Here is an 18,857-nt window from a genome sequence, read left to right as displayed (position 1 = left end):
GTGCCTGAGATACAACCTCCACCTCTAGAGCAAATGTATGTTTACAGAAATGGTTGCACAGAATTAATGTAAAGCAATAACTTTCATTGTTGGATAGGATTCTCTCGTTATTTATCATTCACGACTGAATTGCTTTGATCGTTTGACTGCTGAGGGGAGCAAAAATCTTTCACATCAAAATGATTTTATCATCCATAGCCTAAAAATGTAGAAATACCTCTCTAATACATATTTTATCATGGAAGCCGTCTTCATGATCCTTATGGCTTTTGAAGCACAGTATTGTATAGATTGGGTCTGAGCTAATACCACCTGTGTACCCCCCCCCAAGTGATGACAGAAACAACCAGGCTGTCAGTTGCCAGGCAATATTCACAACCACTGGCCCACATCAGCTAATTACCAGCAGAAATCACGTATTGACAGATGGGCCCATGCATATTGATCGGCCAGCGCTGCCACGTTCTAAATCACCAAACGCTAATGAATCATTTCCCATTTGGGAGAGAGGGGGAAAAAACATTAGTCTTCTGTTTGACATCATACCTGTATTGCACATAGCATATGACGCGAGTACACACAAATCACAGCCACAGCCAACTCTCCCAAGACTTCAGCTGCTCGCATATACAGCAGCAGTCTCTCTCTCTCTCTCTCTCTCACTCTGTGTCTTTCTGTCTGTCTGTCTGTCTTATCTATCTGTCTCTCTCTCTCTCTGGCCGTTGCTCTCCGCGTTGCGTGGCAGTTATTTTTCATTGCGGCGAGCTGGCCTGGGCAGTAAATACCACGCTCCTCAGACTGCGGACCCACAGTGACCCTGCACCCTCCGTGTCTCCGACGCCTCTCCCAAGGTCTCTCATTCCAAGGCCCCTGTGATGCAGCGCTCCGGTTGCGGCGCAGAACCCTGTAATTCACCAGCCTGCTAGATCGCCTGCCAGGAGCTATTGATTTTTGTTTCCCCAATCTCCAGGAGAGAGGGAAAGAAAAGATTAAAAACACTTTGTCAGTTTGGTAGGGAATAAGAATTCTGCGCAGGGGGATACCTAGGAGGGCACAGGGTCAGGGCTGAGGTACTGTATGTCTTTATGGCTTTAACTGTTTCCCCACCACCGACATCTCTCTCTCTCTCTCTCTCTCTCTCTCTCTCTCTCACTCCCTCTCTCTCTCTCTCTCTCTCTCCTTCTCTCTCTTTCTTTCTGTAAAGAGAAAAGGCTGGAGTGTAAGAGAAGGAGAGGTGTTTGAGGCCTTGTTACTCAGGCTTGACCACCCCTGCTCATGGCTCTGTCTATATCAGTGGTTCTCAACCTGGGGGTCGGGACCCCCCGTGGGGGTCGCAAGATAATTTTGTGGGGGTCGCGAGATGATTTATGGGATAGGAGAAATGCATATTTCTACTATACAAATATATTATCGTGTCTATTTTATTTCTGATGTTTCTCTAATTTTTGCTTTTTTTTCTTGTGAAATACTGAATAGATTTCAGCCTCTCAGCCTCTCTGATGATGAATCAAATGAAACCACCTGAAAATGGAAAATCATTCTTTGGTTTTGTTTTGTTTATTTATTTGGATCCCCATCCAAAGAACCACTGGTCTATATGACATTTGCACTTAAGGGAGTCACTGTGTGTGTTCATAAACATAAACAACATTTTTGACTTCTTTTCACCTATTCGAGTGATTCATGAGAAGATCAGTTGAAACACATGTCAACTGAGTCCCACAGCTTCTGATTTTAGTAATTTTGGGGAAAAGGCTATACACACATGCAGTCAAATAAAGTCATCCTAATGTGATGCCAATGCATTACCCCATCAGATTGTGTTACGCTCCGGTGACTCTTATCATTTCGCCGCTAACTTTCAACCAAATGTGGAGCCAAGAATGTTCTTCCCCTGACATTAGGTTTGGTAATGGTGCCTTTCAGGGCCACTCTATTTTCTGAAATGAAATATTCATTCATTGGGGAGGACAGTCTTGGAGGAAGTCTGCCTGAAATGTGAATTCATGGTTCCACCAGACATTTCTTCAATATTTGATGGGTCATCAGAGCCCTGTGTTTAATAACGCACAGTTCTCCCAGATATTAATTCCCTCATTTTTGTTTTGCCTCTCTTTGTTCAGTTTGTTAAATCTTCTCACAGTTAACCAACTCAGACCCAACAAATGTACAAAACTCATTCTACGATAATAGTCGTATGTAAATTGGCAGCCTTTTTTGAAATTTATTTTGCTCTTCTGAAAGTGTGTTTTTTTTCTCAACAGGTTAACGTCCCTTAAGTCTAATCCATTGTGTGAAAGCATCAGCCAGCGCACACTAAATCAGCTTGATTGCGTGCCAACAAGAAGATAAAAGGCTCGGAGGTGGGTACAGTAATCCTAAGAGAGCGGGTGGTCTGCTTGAAGGCATATCGTTTTATTCTCTCATGCATATTCACTTCTAAGCCTCTGAGTATGCAGATTAGTCTTGTCTGAACAGTGGACTCTCCAACCACATCCTACTTTTGCTTTCTCTTTCTTTTTTTTTTTTAACTGCACCCTACTGTGTGCGAGTGCGGGCACAATGAATGTAGTGTGCATGCATGTGTATGTGTGGGGGGATTTTTTTTGCTTGTTTGCTAGTGGGGGGCAGGCGTGTTTGAGCATGCATGCATGAATAAATGTTTGTGTGTGTGTGTGTGTGCGGGTGTATGTGTGTGTGTGTGTGTGTAGGTATGTGTTTGCCAGACACATGGCTTTGTCTTGTCCTGGCACCATGCTCAGCTCACCAGATGTTCTCCTTTTTTTTTTATCATGCTCCTTTTGCACCATGTTCTTTGAGGTTTAGGGACTCTGATATTCAACTTGCACCATGTTTCCATTGTTTTGTGGAAAAATGAACACCTCTTCAAAGTAAAGTTAAGCCCATATAGCTGTTTCCGTGAAGTGATTGCCTCGGGTGTACCAGTGGCAGCACTTTGGCTGTCGAATGGTTTGGTTTTCAGAGGAAATATTACAGGCCGGCTATCAGCGTGACGCGTTGTAAGTGATCCTTATTGTTGTCTGCACTTGAAATTCAGTAACATGTTACATCTGGAACCAACCACACTACTGAGGTTTAATGTTTTATCCTCAGGCAGAGGCTTAAGAAATGATCACAGGTGGATCTTGTGTGTAGGAGTACTGCCATGTTAAAAATGAAGAGGAAACACACACACACACACACACACACACCAAAACACATATGATTGAACCTGGGTTTTCACCTACAGTATTGCTGGTTTTCTATCTGACCAGCTAGTTAATTGCAGTTAACTGTATTCACCTTGTGTCCCAGTTGTAAAACAGTCCCCGATTGGCCAGAATGAAAACCAGCAGGATTCTGGGTAACGAGGACCAGGACTGAAGGCCACTGCGCTACACACCGCCATGATATCCAGGTGGAATTGAATCAAGCTGTCTCCTGGTCAATCCCACCGCCCACACACACACACACACACACACCAACAAACACAGAAAACTGTCAAATAAAGCAACACTTGTTATGGGAGGAGGGGGAAATTCAGATTTATTTATTCCAAAATGAAGCATGCCGATCGACGGAGGGACAGCTCTCCTCCATCTGTCATCGTTGAAGCCGCACGCGTCTGACACAGGGATTCATTCGTCTTGTCGTCTTTGACAGTCGGATTTTCCCGGCGCACTCCCACCAGGAGTCGCACGGGATTTTTGGAGGCAGACTAAAAAAGAAAACACTCTGTGACAAGGAGTAGGCTCTTTATGAATGCAAATGAGTCTGGGAAAATTCACAGAGCAGCTAGCGGGCTCCGAGGCTCCGGCATCCGTCACATCTCCCCCCACCAGGCACATCCCACGCTTTGCCAAGAGGTCTAAGGGCTTACAGGGGCCCTACAGCAAGAACAGACACACTCATGGAAAAGGGCATGGAAATCCTCTGGCTGACACACACTGCGAGTGCCACCGGTGTCTGTTTTTCTCTGCTTTACAGAAATGATAAGCTTACTGTCTTTACATGCCAACAATAGAATGGCTGGTGGGTTTTGGGGGTTTTATTATAAAACATAAGCCTCCCCACCCCTCTGTGTGTGTGTGTGTGTGTGTGTGTTTGTGCGTGTGCGTGCGCGTGCGTGTTTGTATGCGTCAGTTGTATCACTTGACATTTGGCTCCCCTTTTATCCTGTTTCAAGGATAGTAAGTCAAATGCTATGTGACAGGTCAGCCCCTTCATATCACTCATCCTTCACCCCGACGCAGCCCCAGCTGCACTCAGAGGGAACCAGCTATTCTACACTAGATTGGGGAATAAAATGGTCGTTACCTGCATGCTACAGGCGAGTCCTGCTGCTGGGTTAAAGACAGAAGTCTGCTTTATATCTGTAACTCAAGCTAACTAACAAGACAGAAAAGACGAGAGATCATTGCGGGAAATATATTAATGTGATTATGTATATATTGCATAATCGCATTAATGGCAGAGCTGCTGTGCAGGTTTAAAGGCAGTGCGACTTATCTTGTTTGCTGCCTTAGGTTTGTGTCATGCAACTCTTCTGCATACAAGCTAATCTAGAGACTGGAAGGAAGCTGGAACTTCTGGGTGCTGGTCTCCGGTCGTAGTTCAAGAGAGGATGGTCAACGGAGGCAGGGCAAGGGCTTGGAAATGCTGAGTCGACTCCTATCGCTTAATCTACTTGAGGCTTGATTAAAGTTTAATTCGTGCCCATCTCCTAATGCCGGCCAGTGTGTGTGTGTGTGTGTGTGTGTGTGTGTGGCTGTGTGTTCCTCGGCAGCGGTCGGTGAGTAGTTTGAAGCTGAGCCCAGGTCTTTTCTCTCTGTCTGGGCCCCACTTTATTCATGCCTGAGGGACGCTAGGAGCTGCAAACAACTGAATTTTTCATCAAGGTTACTTCCTGGAGAGATGTGCCATGCAGTTGCTGCTTTCTCCCTCTGTGTGTTTCCTAGCTCATACATAACTTACCCTGCCCCGACCCTCAGCGCTCTGTGTAAGGAGTTGTTTGACCCTGGCCCTGTTAGAGGAACATGTGCTGTGGAGTCAGCACACATTCGTTATGGAGCTTGAAATGTTTGTGGTTTGGTTTGCACAGTCTATATCTATATCTACATCTACATTTACATCTACATCTACATCTATGTATATCTATATCTATATCTATGTAGATCTATTTGGTAGACATTCTTATCCAAAACACCTTACATTGCCGTGAGATCCTACATTTTTAATATGGGTGACCCGTGTAGGAAATCAACACCTAAACCTGACAGTGTGAGTGGACAATAATGATTTCCCATCACAAAATCCATTATAATCTATGGTGCATTCTGTCCTCTTCCATATTCATCAGAAAGGCCTCACTGGATGAAGGTAATATTAGGCAACTAGTTCACATCTCTAGAGGAAATATAGAAATGCTCGACATTAACATTTTTAGTCTTAGAAAAACAACTCCCCAATTTATGTAAGAAACCACACAAACATCTACTATTTATAAGAATGTTTTTTTGGTGTTTTTTTTTTTTTTTTTTTTACATCAGATTCATTTGCAATTGTAATCAAATCCCACTTATTCTTTTTTTTTTGCGGCATTATAAATGCTGCAACAACACATTTGGTTTTAATGGAGGCGAATATGCAATGTCAGATGATTTTTTCTTTCATTAAGGCTGAAATGCTGTTTTTCTGAATATTGCAATCAGAGCCACAAACAAGGTCTTATTTATTCTATTCAGATTTACTTTCCCAAAAGCATCCAAGCACTAAGGTCATATCTGTCTACAGGCTTACAATGGCACAGATTTGAATTTAGAACCAAAAGAATAAGCAATTTGGATTTGATTTCATCCAAATCGACCCAGCTTTGATTTTAACATCAGTCTTCAGAAGATATGAGACTTGTGTGGGAAGGCCAGCTGCTAACGAACATTTCAGGAATAAAACCAAACATGATAGTGTTGTATTGTATACTAATTACTTAAAACTTACTTCAGTATGCTGTAAACTGTTGGATAACCATTATGCAATAAGAAAAAAAAAATATAGACAAAAACTTGATATTTGGTTTGCCTGAGACAAAATGTCATGTCTGCCAATCTGATAAACATTTTCCCCCAATAAACAGTGAGCAGGCTTACAATGGGATGACACCAGCACCAACTTCTTTGCAAGATCTACAAGACAAAGATAAGCGTCCATCACAATGCGATTCTTTCAAACAGGAAATAAAAGGAGAATGCCTCCTCAAGTGCAGACTTTCATTTCGGGGCTACTGTGTAGTCCTGCAGTGCCTGATAGTCAGACTGCTATCACCACCCTCACCCTCACCCACAGCCCCAGCCCCAGCCTGCCCCTTGTGACAATTACTGCCTTCCCTATTCATCACCTAATGAGAAAACTGACTGATCGATTTCACACCGGCCATTAAAAGAAGGGAAGGAAGCATTTGGATACGGCACAGATCAAGCTTTGAGGTACCACACACAATTGCAGAATATCTGTATTGTGATTTTTTTTTTAAAGGAGTGTGGATGGGAGGTGATTGGCATCTGATTATAGCAAAAAAGAAAGACCATATCTTTGATGCCATGTGTCCCAGGATGTTAACATGGTGCAGGTTAGATGGGGAATATGAGCTGCCATTCATGGTACACTTGGGGAATCAATACATTGTTATAACAATTGCTCTAGTATATGACATAAACCTAATAAAAATGTTACTCACATCTACCCACGAGATGCTGTACATTATAATATCTTCGTTTTGATTTACTATTTCTTTGATTGGTTATATGGATGTAAATATTAAGCAGGGAAATATATTGTCTCGGTGACAGAGTGTATTTTCCAAGCACCACCGTGCTGTCCTGTTGGGTCAGAGCTTCACTGCCAGTCACAATTATTTATTAGGCTACATATTCACTCTCTATCCATCACTGTATTGCCACCCGGTCCGGTCACATCTCTTTATGTTTATTACAGTGTCCCACCTTCCCGAGGAAGATGATTGACGTTTTCAGAGAGGAGCGAGGTGGGACTTGCGCGCTCCTTCTTCTCCAATCGTCGCTTGAGGGGCGGAGGCTTTTTATCCATACTCTGGTTATGAGTCAGTTACCAGACATAAGCGAAACAATAACAGTTGGTGTTACTTTGTATCCAAACCTTCAAAGGCGAGTGACTCTTAGCGCGTTTGGCGCATCAAGCTTTAAGTACATTGGAGATTTCCTAGCTGGGGCAGAACGCGCTCCACTTTTAATCAGATTAGGACCCTTTAATGTTGAATCCTGTTTTTTTTTCCTCCCTACAGTAGCGGTGCAGGAGTGGCCAAAGCCAAAAGCAGCTATTCAGATCAGATTTCACCTAAACCAGCTGGGAGAGAGAACGAGAGAGAGAGAGAGGGAGAGAGAGAGAGAGAGAGAGAGAGAGAGAGAGAGAGAGGGTTTGTCAGTCGCCCTCCTCCCAAATCCAGAAAAGCTTACCAAGGAAAAAGGAGGAGAGTGTCGGGCGGTGAGAGTGGTGTGAGAGACGCATAGGAATCCAAAGGAATTTCCAAGGATATTCTCTTGTTTTTTTCTATTAAAAATAAAAAAAAGTGTTTGTCAGTTGGAGGCGAGGCAGCAGAGACCGTGGTCAAGGATGGACGAGCAGCCTCGGTTGATGCACTCCCACGGGGTAGGCATGGCCGGACACCCCGGCCTGGCGCAGCATATGCAGGATGGCACGGCGGGGACGGACGGAGAGGGAAGAAAGCAGGACATCGGAGATATATTACAGCAAATAATGACCATCACAGACCAAAGCCTAGACGAAGCACAGGCGAGGTGAGCCTACTAAAGAGTTGTATTAATCAGAGAGCGGAAACATTAGGCAGTGTTGGAGGGGGGGTAAAGGTATAATAACATTGTGGTTTGTATCAAGACTGCCTCTAAATCAAAGCAATTACGCCCACCGAAGTGCCATGACTGCGCGAGGAGGATAAAGACCTTACAAACTTGTCACGATCATATTTCATTTTGTGAAGCAACTTTTGGATTAAGATTGTTATCAAAACAGTGAATTATTGCACTATTATTGGAGATAATAATTGTCTGTTGCAAGGCTTTTTAAACTGTGGAGCAGCTTGCCACTTCAGTTTCTAATAGACTCTTACCTTTGCTTGTTACAAAGGAGCTTACATAGTAATCCTGTGCTATACATGTTGCAGAGCCTCTTCGATAGTTTTGATCTAAGACACTCTTTATGATCATAAAATTAATACCAAAATAGTGCAAAAGACACGTGCCTATTACGCTATAAATCGGTGATTATTCTAAATATAGCCTACTAATTGCTGCATATTTATTATGCTGTAAGTATAACAAACACCGTGGCTATCTTAAGGTTTAAAGACACTATGTAGTTGTGAGGCAAAAATAATTTAATTCAAGAATGTGGACCAAGTCTGAATATTATTAACCTTCTCCTTAGGCTATCAAAGGGGTCCTGAAGTGTTTTATAAATTGCTTCTTACATTAGAAACAGTTTTAATGGCACTGGGTGAGGGAGGATATTTAATCTTGATGATATCTTTTGATTTGAGCTAGCTCTACTCATTTAAGTAGCTTTGCTGCTATTGCCACTTGTTTGAATATTATTGATTTGGATCTTTTTAGGAAACATGCACTGAATTGCCACAGAATGAAACCTGCTCTCTTCAATGTCTTGTGTGAAATAAAGGAGAAAACAGGTAAGATCCCTACTATAGTTCCTTTTGTTTGCAGGAGACTAGCTTGTTTTTATACTTTTGTTGCTTGCACTTTATACTGACTGAAATTGTAAGGAAATTATATCAGTAATGCAATCCAACAATCCTGCCAAATGAGAAATAGCATATTCTTAGTATCTTAGTTTCACTCACTTTTGCATCTTTATTTCATTATTTTAGGATTTTTTACATGTGGATTTATTTGGGCTCAAAAATTCCTTATTTGTGCCATTGTAAATTTATTTGGCATAAAACTGAGTCTCTGTCATTTTGTCTGACAAAGGTCACACACCACACACCACACACCACCCGTTTGAATAGGACTGGCCCCAGATGAGGTGCTGTCATTGGACAGGAGTGTTTTCATGCTGACATTTGGGCCTTTCTGGGTTGGGCTTTCTCACCCCTCTCTCTGTTTTCCTTGGCCAAGTTTGATGGTGTTTGCTAAGTGAGCTGTTTTACATGCAGAGGCAGGTCAGAGGGGTTTTCTGTTTATGTTTGCAACGAGGGTCAAAGTCATGAAAAGGAATGTGTGAATTATTACTCACTTAACAGCAGATTAGAAGAAGAACAGCTCACATGATGAAAGCCTGTGGATATTCTCTGAGGGATACACAAGATCCCTGTTTAGGAGATTGCTTTTCAAGATAAGAAATAAAACAAAATCTCTAATATAACCTTATCTGTGAACACAACTTTGAAGTTGCCTCTTAGATTACTGAGAGAGCCTTGTCACTTTGTCTGCTGGTGTGAAGGTTTTTTTTTTGTTGTTGTTGTTGCTGCATTCCCAGCTATGCTACAATCTACCAGTAGACAGTTGAAAATAAACACACGGCTGCTAAGGAGACAATACCATCTTCCTTAATTTGCCATGAACTGTTATTCGCTGACATTTTATTCCTATGAGTCAGAGTCTGGCACAGCTTTCCCAAAAAGCATAAGGAAGTAGCAGACACTTTGGGTTTTTCACCAGATTTATAAAGGTCCAGCCTGTGAGAAGGAAGCTACAGAAGGTTGGGGCCCTATTCTAAATCTTAGGCTCAGGAAAGTGAGAGAGTAATGCCTGGCTCTTTGTAAACTGTCTGGCGTCTCTCTGGGTTCAAACAGAGTTCGTTTCCAAAAAGAAGAACAAAGTGACTTGGACCTTTTCCTGGCTTTTCCCCCTGCCTCTCCTCTCTTCCCACCGTTCTTGGCAACCAGGAATCGGAGAGCTTCTGACTAGAGAGGCTCCCCTTGGCCTGCAAACACTCTTCCTCTCTGTTTAGGACCAAGTTTGGCAATGAACATCATTTCTACATAGTTTGTATTTTCTTTTATTTTATTTTTTTTTACAAACATAATGAACAAGGTCTTTTTATTCAAAGCTTGGACTATCAACAAATTCCAACCTGTGATTTATGAAGCTGTAAATAATAACATTGTTATAATGAAGACATAATAGTATTTAAATGTTAAGGATGACCGATAATATTTAGTGAGGGAATCAAGACTTAATGGCTATCTGACTGTTTCCCCCGTCTAAATTTGAAGTGTTGAGCTCCGGCTCATCTTCGCCCATAGGAGGTTTGTGCAGACGAAACTGAAAATCCTTTCACTGCAGTGACAGTGAAAATGACTCAAACCTTCACCATGGCATTTACAGCCAAATGTGCTGAGTGCAGTGTATGCGAGCGGAGTACAGCCTGTAATTTGTCAGGTCTTTTTTATATTCTTTATAAAGAGTCAGCTTCTCCCTGCTTTTACATTGTTGCAGCCAGGGTGTCTCTCAGAAGAACTGCAAGCAGGGGAAGACTAGTACAAGAGTTCAGAGATTCACCAGCCCATCTCCTAGACCCCATGCCTTTTGAACTGAACATAGGCAAAGTTATGCTTATAATATAGAATACTACATTGTATATGTGTCTGCATGTCAGTTGTTGTGCAATGTATGTTCCCTGGTTTCTCCTCTTCATGGTATGTTGGTGGTGGGTGTGTGTTGACAGCAGCAATATGGGACGTTGCAGCAATGAGGCTTCCATTGGCAAGCAGCTGACAAACAAGGCAGGAGTGCATGCCAATAGCGGACAGAGCATGCCTTAACTCCTGACCCCACTCCCCCACCCCACCCCATATATTTGTAGCCTACTGGGGTCGGGCCGTGTCATAGGGAGAGTATTTAGCAAGCTTAAACAAGCAGAGGTTTGCACATGGGCTCTGGAAACCCAACGGTGGAGGCTTATGTTACCACTTACAGCCGTTTTTTTTTTTTTGGCCACTCGTGTTATATTTCACAAAAACGCTTGCCGCTTGCCCCGTCTACCGGCCCCACTCGTCTTTTTGTAATTTCGCAGGACTATCATCATTGTTTCTAAAGTTCCTGAGAGCACTTAGAGTTGTGTTTTCCTGTGCTTGCTTCACATCCTGCGAAGAGAGTTGGAGAGCGTCTTTGTTTGTGTGGAACCATTACGGCAAGTGGAGCTGGCACGTACAGGTTGACTGAGTAAGAGAAGCCAGACACCAAGTCAATGTTTCTGGGTGTCAGATTTCAGGCCCAGTCTCTCTCTCTCTCTCTCTCTCTCTCTCTCTCTCTCTCTCTCTCTCTCGCGCGCGCTCTCTGTGGGCCTGGGACTGTTTCGTCAGGCCGGTCTGTGTCAACAGCCTCACATTACTCCCATGCAGGCTTGGGTCAGATGGAGAGCTCCTGCATGACTAATGTGATCAGACGGATAATGTATTACACCGCTTGAACTTATCAAAGCTTCAGACCTACTGAATCTGTTGGTCCCACTAACCCCAACCCTCCGGCCTGCGCTGATAATTTGACATGTACACTGCATTTTAGATATTCAGCAAAATACAGCTGTGCAGATTCTAAGACTGAGGCATGCAGAGAGGAGCAGCCTCCTTTCATTAGCGCAAAGCAATGAAATTTGCTTTGATAACTGTGCTGAAAATGATCTGTTGGTGTACTTGAAGTAAATACTGAGGTGCATGGTGATACAGTGTCAAAATTCTATTTATGGTATTTTCTCTAGCATCAACATCAAACAGTGACGGAGGTAGTTGAGCTCCCACGAAGCAGTGGATAGACCGGCCACTATGGCTCCCAGTGCTGCTGTTTTTCAGTGTTTAATTGACATGGCTGTCCATGATGAGTTCAGGGGTTAGTGTTGCCTCTCTTTGTTACTCTCCTCTCATCTCCAGTGACAGATGGAGGCATTAGTCTCCAATGTGGCGCTGTCCTGAAACTAATGGCTATGTCCTTGGTTTCCCCGCGCTAGCTGGGAGACTGTATATCTGTCCCTGGCTTGGAAGTGCCGAAGCAGCAGTTTATCCCCCCATGTTTTAGTTTCCACGGAAATAAGACTGAACAGGACTCAGTCTGTTCTCTCATAAATAACTTCAAATAAATAACTTCAAAACATGTGTGAAGTTTTCCTGAGAAAACGTTGCTGTGCTTTGATTGCGAGTTCAGAGGAAAGTCTTCCACCACTCACTAAAAATGTTTATCTAGGCGAATTATAATGAACATGTGATATATTTTTATAACTACTATGAGCAGGGGTGTGCTGATTAGAAGTTTATTTTTATATGTAAAGTGAAATCTATACATAAATAGACTGGACTCCCTTTTTTTCCATGTAGGAGATTTTCCTCTTCTCTACTACATTTTTAACACGTCACCACACTGACAGTGCAAACAGACACACTTCAGAAACAACACGATGCAGCTAGTGTTTTCTGTTCCCTGTCCTCTGATATAAACTCACTTGCAATTAGGACAGCTAATATATTATGCAAATGTTGAGTGGCTTAATTGAGACATGTTAATCATGTTTTAAGAGGCTAATTACAGCCCTGTATATCTGAGGTGGGAGTTGTAATTAGCTGTGATAACAGGTCTGGGTGTAGAATGGTCATATTCTGTGTGTATATGTATGATGTGTGTGGGTGTGTGGGTAAGTTGTGTGTGGGTAACTTGCAAACACACACAAACACACACTTGGTGTGTGTTTGTGTGTGCTTGTTTTTATGCATGTTTCTTTTGTACAATTGTAGGAACCATTTATCATCTCTTTTATCATTTGTCTTCAACAGAAACAAAAAGTCAAAGTTTGACGCTTTTATTTCAGGTGGGGTTGGTGTGTTTACATGCATACGTGTGAGTGTGTGTGTGTGTGTGTGTGCGTGCATGCTTGTTTCATTTATCAAACGAAATGTGAACCTTTCACCTCTAAGGAACGACGGAAACAAAAAGTAGGACAGAGACAAAGAGCGATCTTTCAATTCACCTATTCAACAAAAATATGAATGTATTGCGTCTCTATCTATAGTTTGTTTACCGCACTTCTCAATTTGGTTATCTGATGCAGCAGCACTGGCCATTCTGCAAACTGGGCTTTTATAAAAGGCTTTGTTCTTAGTTTTCTGACAGAGATCATATTCAGATCCATTACGCTAAGAATGCCTTCCCACTTATCGAATATAAAATTGCTTTAGAGAGGAAATTTGCTCTACGGCGGAGTGGAGTTTCTTTTTTATCAGATGTTTGTCTCTGGAGCAGCTTTTAGTGTCTACAAAACAGCTCCAGTGACATTATTGCAGTCGCAATTGCCTCAGCCATTGTTTTTCTTATTGGTGCTGTTTGGATTTGATTGGATTTTCCGCAGTCTTGCGGAATTGCCTCACGCTGTAGGACCAGTGGATGCGTATATCCTCATATTGTTGGAGTTGAAACACCTGCAGATCTTATTACTGATATGTTTCATGGGGTACAAACTGTATACAACAACCGTCTCCGAATTGTACACATTCTTTTTCTATTTTTCATGGAATTGAATCTTGGTTGGTTAAATGCTTATGCACACTTTACATCAGCTTTGTCTTTTTTTCCCCGTTTGATTTGAGAGACTCGCTTTTTCTTAAGCATCAAGAACGCAACCTACGCATTCAGATTTCCTTGGACACGTTGATGATGGTGGTTGCCCTGGCAGTTGATAACCTTTAATTCAGGGTGTGGGATCTCATTTCTCTGGCACCCTGCTAGTGCGATGTAAGTGGTGTGTTGGCAGCATGCTGGGGCCGCACAAAGGAACCCCCCCGACTACGATGAACAGTCAAACATAAAATGGCAAGAGCCCTTCCCTGGCTGACTTAGTAAAAATGACATAAATTAATACATGCTGCTTAAACAGGACCAAGATTAATGGTTGCCTTTCGCAGCGGCTTAGATCCACTGTCAGTTGCTGCTCGCTGCCCAGACGGAATCAACACCAATCAATGAGGCTACCCGACTCTCCCTGGATATCTGCTTAGGATGTGGAGAGGAATACACACACACAGACACACACACACAGGCAGACACATACACATTTAGAGACATACATTGTGCAAAAAAAAAAATGCATGAACTGCACAGTCATTGATGCAGTATTCTTGTTTGTCTCCTCAGAATCGGCAGTGTTTCCCCATATAAACTAGAAGGCATATATTGTATTACTTCCATACAGAGGAATGTTCAATCAGGTGCCACAAAGTCAGATGGAGAAGAGCAGTGAGGCTGATGGCTCAGTAGTGATTGGATGTTTCAATTACTGATAGTAATGCCATGGTGTAGTGAGTCATGCAGTGCAGATAGCACCATTTATTTTAATCAGGACAGGGGAGAGATGGGTGTGGATGTGTCTCCCTCATTGCAGAGTAGTTTCACATTTAGATGCAGGGGAGTGTGCTCTCTCTTTCTTTCTCTCTCTCCCTCCCTCCCTCCCTCTCTCTCTCTCTCTCTCTCTCTCACACACACACAGACATACACACACAAAATCACACGTGCACGCAGACACACACATACACACACTCAGGTGGATTGAGAGTGGAGGAGAGGTTGCCGTGGGTAACGCATAGCGACAAGGTACTCTCTCGGTGAGCTATTCTAATTTATGTTAATAAACCTTGCCGTTGCCGTGAGAGACAAAGGGGCCACAGATGAGCCTTGGTAACCCCGGCACCTTCACTGGAAGGAAAGGCTCAGACAAAGAACAATGCAGACACACACACATAGAAAAAGAGAAGAGATATTGAACTGTAGAGAAGGAGACAAACACTGTGGCAGAGAGAGATGATAAATTTAGCCACACAAAGAGTTGTTTTTGTGGCTGCAAAATCAAACAGCCTCATGCTGGCAATCTTCAGTGTGGTGTGTGGTGTCTACTATTTCTGTACGTGTGTCTGTGTGTGTTGGGGGTGCAAAAATAGGCAGGCAGTCTCTCGGGATTGTTGCTACTAATTCCGTGGGGCCCATAGGGACACGGGGTGCTGCGGTTTTGGATCACTTCCCGGGGCAGATGTGACACCACAGGTAGCATTTAGCACAGTGGGGCGAGAGCATGAGCGTTAGCAGAGGTCAGCACTTGGCCTGGCTGCCTGGCAGCAGAAAGACCAGCTCAGGCTGCCAGATAAGGCCCTTAAATCTGCCCTCTGAAGTAATGTCAGCTCTTTCAGGCAGGGGAAACCCATAGCATCTATGAATCAAGGGAATAACCATGAAATACATTACAGTGTATATTAAAACACGTTTTGTGTGTATTGCCTGCTGTGTTACACTAGTGTGCTGCAAAAAATATCCACTTTTACAAGTCAAATCTGCCAATGGGGTGAGATAATTTCACTTGTTTCCAATGTAAATCAACTTGTGTTGAAAAAATTCTTGAATCAATTAAAATCTTGTTACAAGGGGAGTTATCTGCCGTATTTCAAGATATACAGTATGTCACTTGTTTCAAAAATTCTCATAAAAGGTGAAATTGCATCAAAAACAAGAGAGATTTTCTCACCCCAATGGCAGTTTTGACTTATTTGACTTATTTTAAAGAAATTAAGTGAAAATTTAATTTAAGACTCAGTACTAGACTAAATAAGTTGTTAAGACAGAATGTTTTGCACTGTGGAAACTAGCCAAAAGATCAAATTAATAGTCTCATATTTTAATGTTTGATAAGGTAAAATACATACACTATTTTTCAGAGTAATGACAATGAGGATGTAAATTAATACAGTGAGGCCTTGCTGGTTGTCTCTCTGTAGATATCTGTAGCCTAACCCAAAGACTGAAAGCTGTTGGTTTCCTCTGTGCCTTCTGTCTGCCAGCTTGCCTTTGGCAGTGTTAGTTCTGGACAGTTAACTCCCACTGAAATTATGTTAATTGCTGTCATTTTCTTTTTTCTACTTGAGCATAATCAGCAAATTATGTACTTCTGTTCATTTATTACTAGGCCACTTCTAACGGAGTCTTTACCCTTCAAAGATCAAAAGTTAGGAAATAGTCATGTGGTAGTTTTCTGTTAGGGGTTTACATGTGAGTGCATGTGATGTGGACAAATGAGTGAATATGAGGTTTGTAATTATTCGTCATCACACACCACCAATATCGTGCTACAAAAAAGTCTCAGAATTCATTGTTGGGTGGACAGATCTGTCATAATATCAGTTACAGCAGAAATGTGATGACTAAGTACAACTTCATATCATAATTCATGTATCAATATCCTGATTTCATGCCAAAGTGATTGTCTTCCATATTTATTTAAATCACGTACAATATACATTACAGTGTATATCAAAACATGTTGTTGTATTGTCTGCTGTGATACACTAGTAGGCTACACTGTAAAAAACAAAATCCATTTTAAACAAGTCAAATCTGCCAGTGGGGTGAGATCATTTTATTTGTTTCCAATGCAATTCAACTTGTTTTGAAAATTTGCTGGAATCAATTAATATTATCTCCACTGATCTGCCTTATTTCAAGATTAAGGAAGAGGCAGGTAGCCTGTAACCAAAGCTTATTGTGCTAGAGGTAATTGTTGCTTAATTTCATTTTCACCTCTGACGTTATACCATGTTGTATTGTGAAGCCGGTTTAGTTTACTGTATGGAAACCTATTGTGAGCCGATCACATAGATACACCCTGAGTGTGCATGCATACTTGCCTGGGTGTGTGTGTCTGTATGTGTGTGTGTGTGTGTGTGTGTGTGTGTGTGTGTGTGTCAGATAATAGCACAACTTCCTCATTCAAAAAGGAAGAGCGAGAGGTGTGGCTTACATTTTCCATGAGACGTGGAAATAGTACATTTTAAGGTTGACATTTGCTGGAGGTTTTCCATCTCTTTGTAATCTCAACATTTGAACATCTGTGACTCACCAACACACACTTGCACATGCACACACACATACACACACATACACTCACAAACACAAGCATACACACTGTTGCTGTCTCTACTCTGATGGTTGTGTACATGGCTGTTTTATGACGGAGAAACACACATAGGTCAAATTGAGGCCTGTCCAACTACTGCATTTTACTGTAATCACAATAGGAAGGAAAGTGTCTATTTAGACTGAGAGAGAGAGAAGATCACTCTCATTTTAAATGAAGCTACACCATACGATAGTCCATTATTAATTTAAAGGAATTACACATGTAGCCATTACTCCTCAGAAAATAGTAGGATGGATGCAAATTAAATCTGTGGTGACTAATTTACTTTTTTTTTTTAATGAGCTTTGTTTTAAAGATTTTCTTTTTCTGAGTTTTCCTTTTGGTTACATCAGGCTGTATTTTATTACCATTGTGCATTGTACACATGTTTTTATTTATTTATTTATTGCCTTTTTATTTACCTTTATTTATTATTAGTTATACACCAGTCTTCTACTTTTTGCCACTTGCGGTGCCTTGCTCAAGGGCACTTTGACCGTAGTCGTTAAGGGAGAGCCGACGACCCTCTGACCCCGAACATACTTCTCTTGCCTCTAGGCTGCCGCCGGCCAACCGACACTTCACACTTCTTTTATGATATTTTATTTGCACTTGGCTCCCTTGCACCACCTTGTAGCCTATTTTATTTGATGTGTCCTTCGACACCATGTTTAGCAGTCTCCTCCCCTAAACACATAAACTTCCTTTATGCTCCCATTACTTCAGTTTATGGAGAGCGTCTTCACCCCTCCCTGCCGATAAGATCATATTGATAGATTGATATTGGGAGAGCCATAGTGTGATAAAGGCACGGGGGTTAAGAGCTTCTTGGATAGTTTAACCTTGATAAAACAGTTGTTTCAGTGAGGCTGATTTTGCCCCATCCGTCTTCATCCGTCAGGGCCCCGCTGAAGTATGCAAATGAAGGCAGTAGAGGGAAGCGCCGTGTGCGGTTAAATGGGGCGTTGCGAATGTGCGGTGTACCGCGCCGACGGGGTGATACTACTTACTGTCCAAATTTAGTGTGTCTCTTCTGAAACATCCTCCCCCCTCTTCCTTTTTGTCTGCATTTCAAGAATATATACAGCCCGAACGGAGGAGCGGAGGCCTCTCGTAAAATGATTACTGCCGCAGCAGTGGCAGGGCGGTTTACGCTTACATGTCCTTGTATTACAGATTTTAATGTTTTTCAACTGGAATTTAGTGACTGCAGAACAGTGTGTTGTCTATTTATATGTGTGCACTGTTTGTGTCTATGTGTTTTGCATTTACATGTTGCGGTGGATTTTATTGCATGCTTCAGCCATCCATTTTAGAATATGGCTGTTTATTGAGTTAATTGGTGAGTCTGGGGGTGTAAGGGTAATAATCTTTATGTTAATAACTGTTTATGCCTTAACACTGTTCTCCATTCACGTTTTACGTTGCTCGGGTAGCTTCATTTGCCTGATTAGTTTTGTACCTACTCAGCAGCATTAGGGGTGTTTTTGTGTGTGTTTGATTCTCTCATTTATCTCATGTGTCGGCATATTGATTGATTCCCCCGCTCACTCGTTATTTTGTTCTGTTCTTCACAACTCATTTTCAGAAAGGGGGCCAGCACTAAGGCCAGAAACAGAAACCACATCTTCTCTCTACCGTCTGACTAGCCACCACACACATAAAGCTGTCAATCAAAAGCTTTCCTGCCTGCCCTTTGTTATGGAACGCCAGCTCTGTGGGTGGGTCCTCTGGGTGATAGATGGCTCAGAGAGCCTATCGGGCTGCAAGAAGCATCCATCTCTGTCTGGAGCCTGTTAAACAAGCTTGGGAAAGCAGCCATGTAGTCCTAACCACCACTGGCCTCCACTAAAAAACCCCATTAACAT

General features: G+C 42.3%; 1 protein-coding gene across 7 annotated transcripts in view; it reads left to right on the top strand.

The window, feature by feature from the left end:
* Positions 1 to 7,225: 7,225 nt before the first annotated feature.
* pbx1a (pre-B-cell leukemia homeobox 1a) overlaps positions 7,226 to 18,857 on the top strand; it is a 42,893-nt gene continuing 31,261 nt past the window's right edge. For 6 of the 7 annotated variants that reach the window (XM_071533993.1, XM_071533990.1, XM_071533992.1 and 3 more), the window contains exons 1-2: positions 7,226 to 7,829; positions 8,661 to 8,734. In XM_071533993.1, the coding sequence (XP_071390094.1) occupies positions 7,645 to 7,829; positions 8,661 to 8,734 (259 nt within the window). In that variant the 5' untranslated portion in view covers positions 7,226 to 7,644. The remainder of the gene's footprint in view (positions 7,830 to 8,660; positions 8,735 to 18,857) is intronic. The other variant, XM_071533994.1, reaches the window with a different exon arrangement.

Source organism: Centroberyx affinis, unplaced genomic scaffold, assembly GCF_046629955.1.
Source record: "Centroberyx affinis isolate AG114_WGS23_722 - 3 ecotype Tasmania unplaced genomic scaffold, CSIRO-AGI_Caff_v1 ptg002475l_1, whole genome shotgun sequence".
In the NCBI taxonomy this organism is placed as follows: Eukaryota; Metazoa; Chordata; class Actinopteri; order Beryciformes; family Berycidae; genus Centroberyx; species Centroberyx affinis.
The sequence above is the reverse complement of the archived record's forward strand: the minus strand, read 5'-3'. Positions and strand labels throughout refer to the sequence as shown.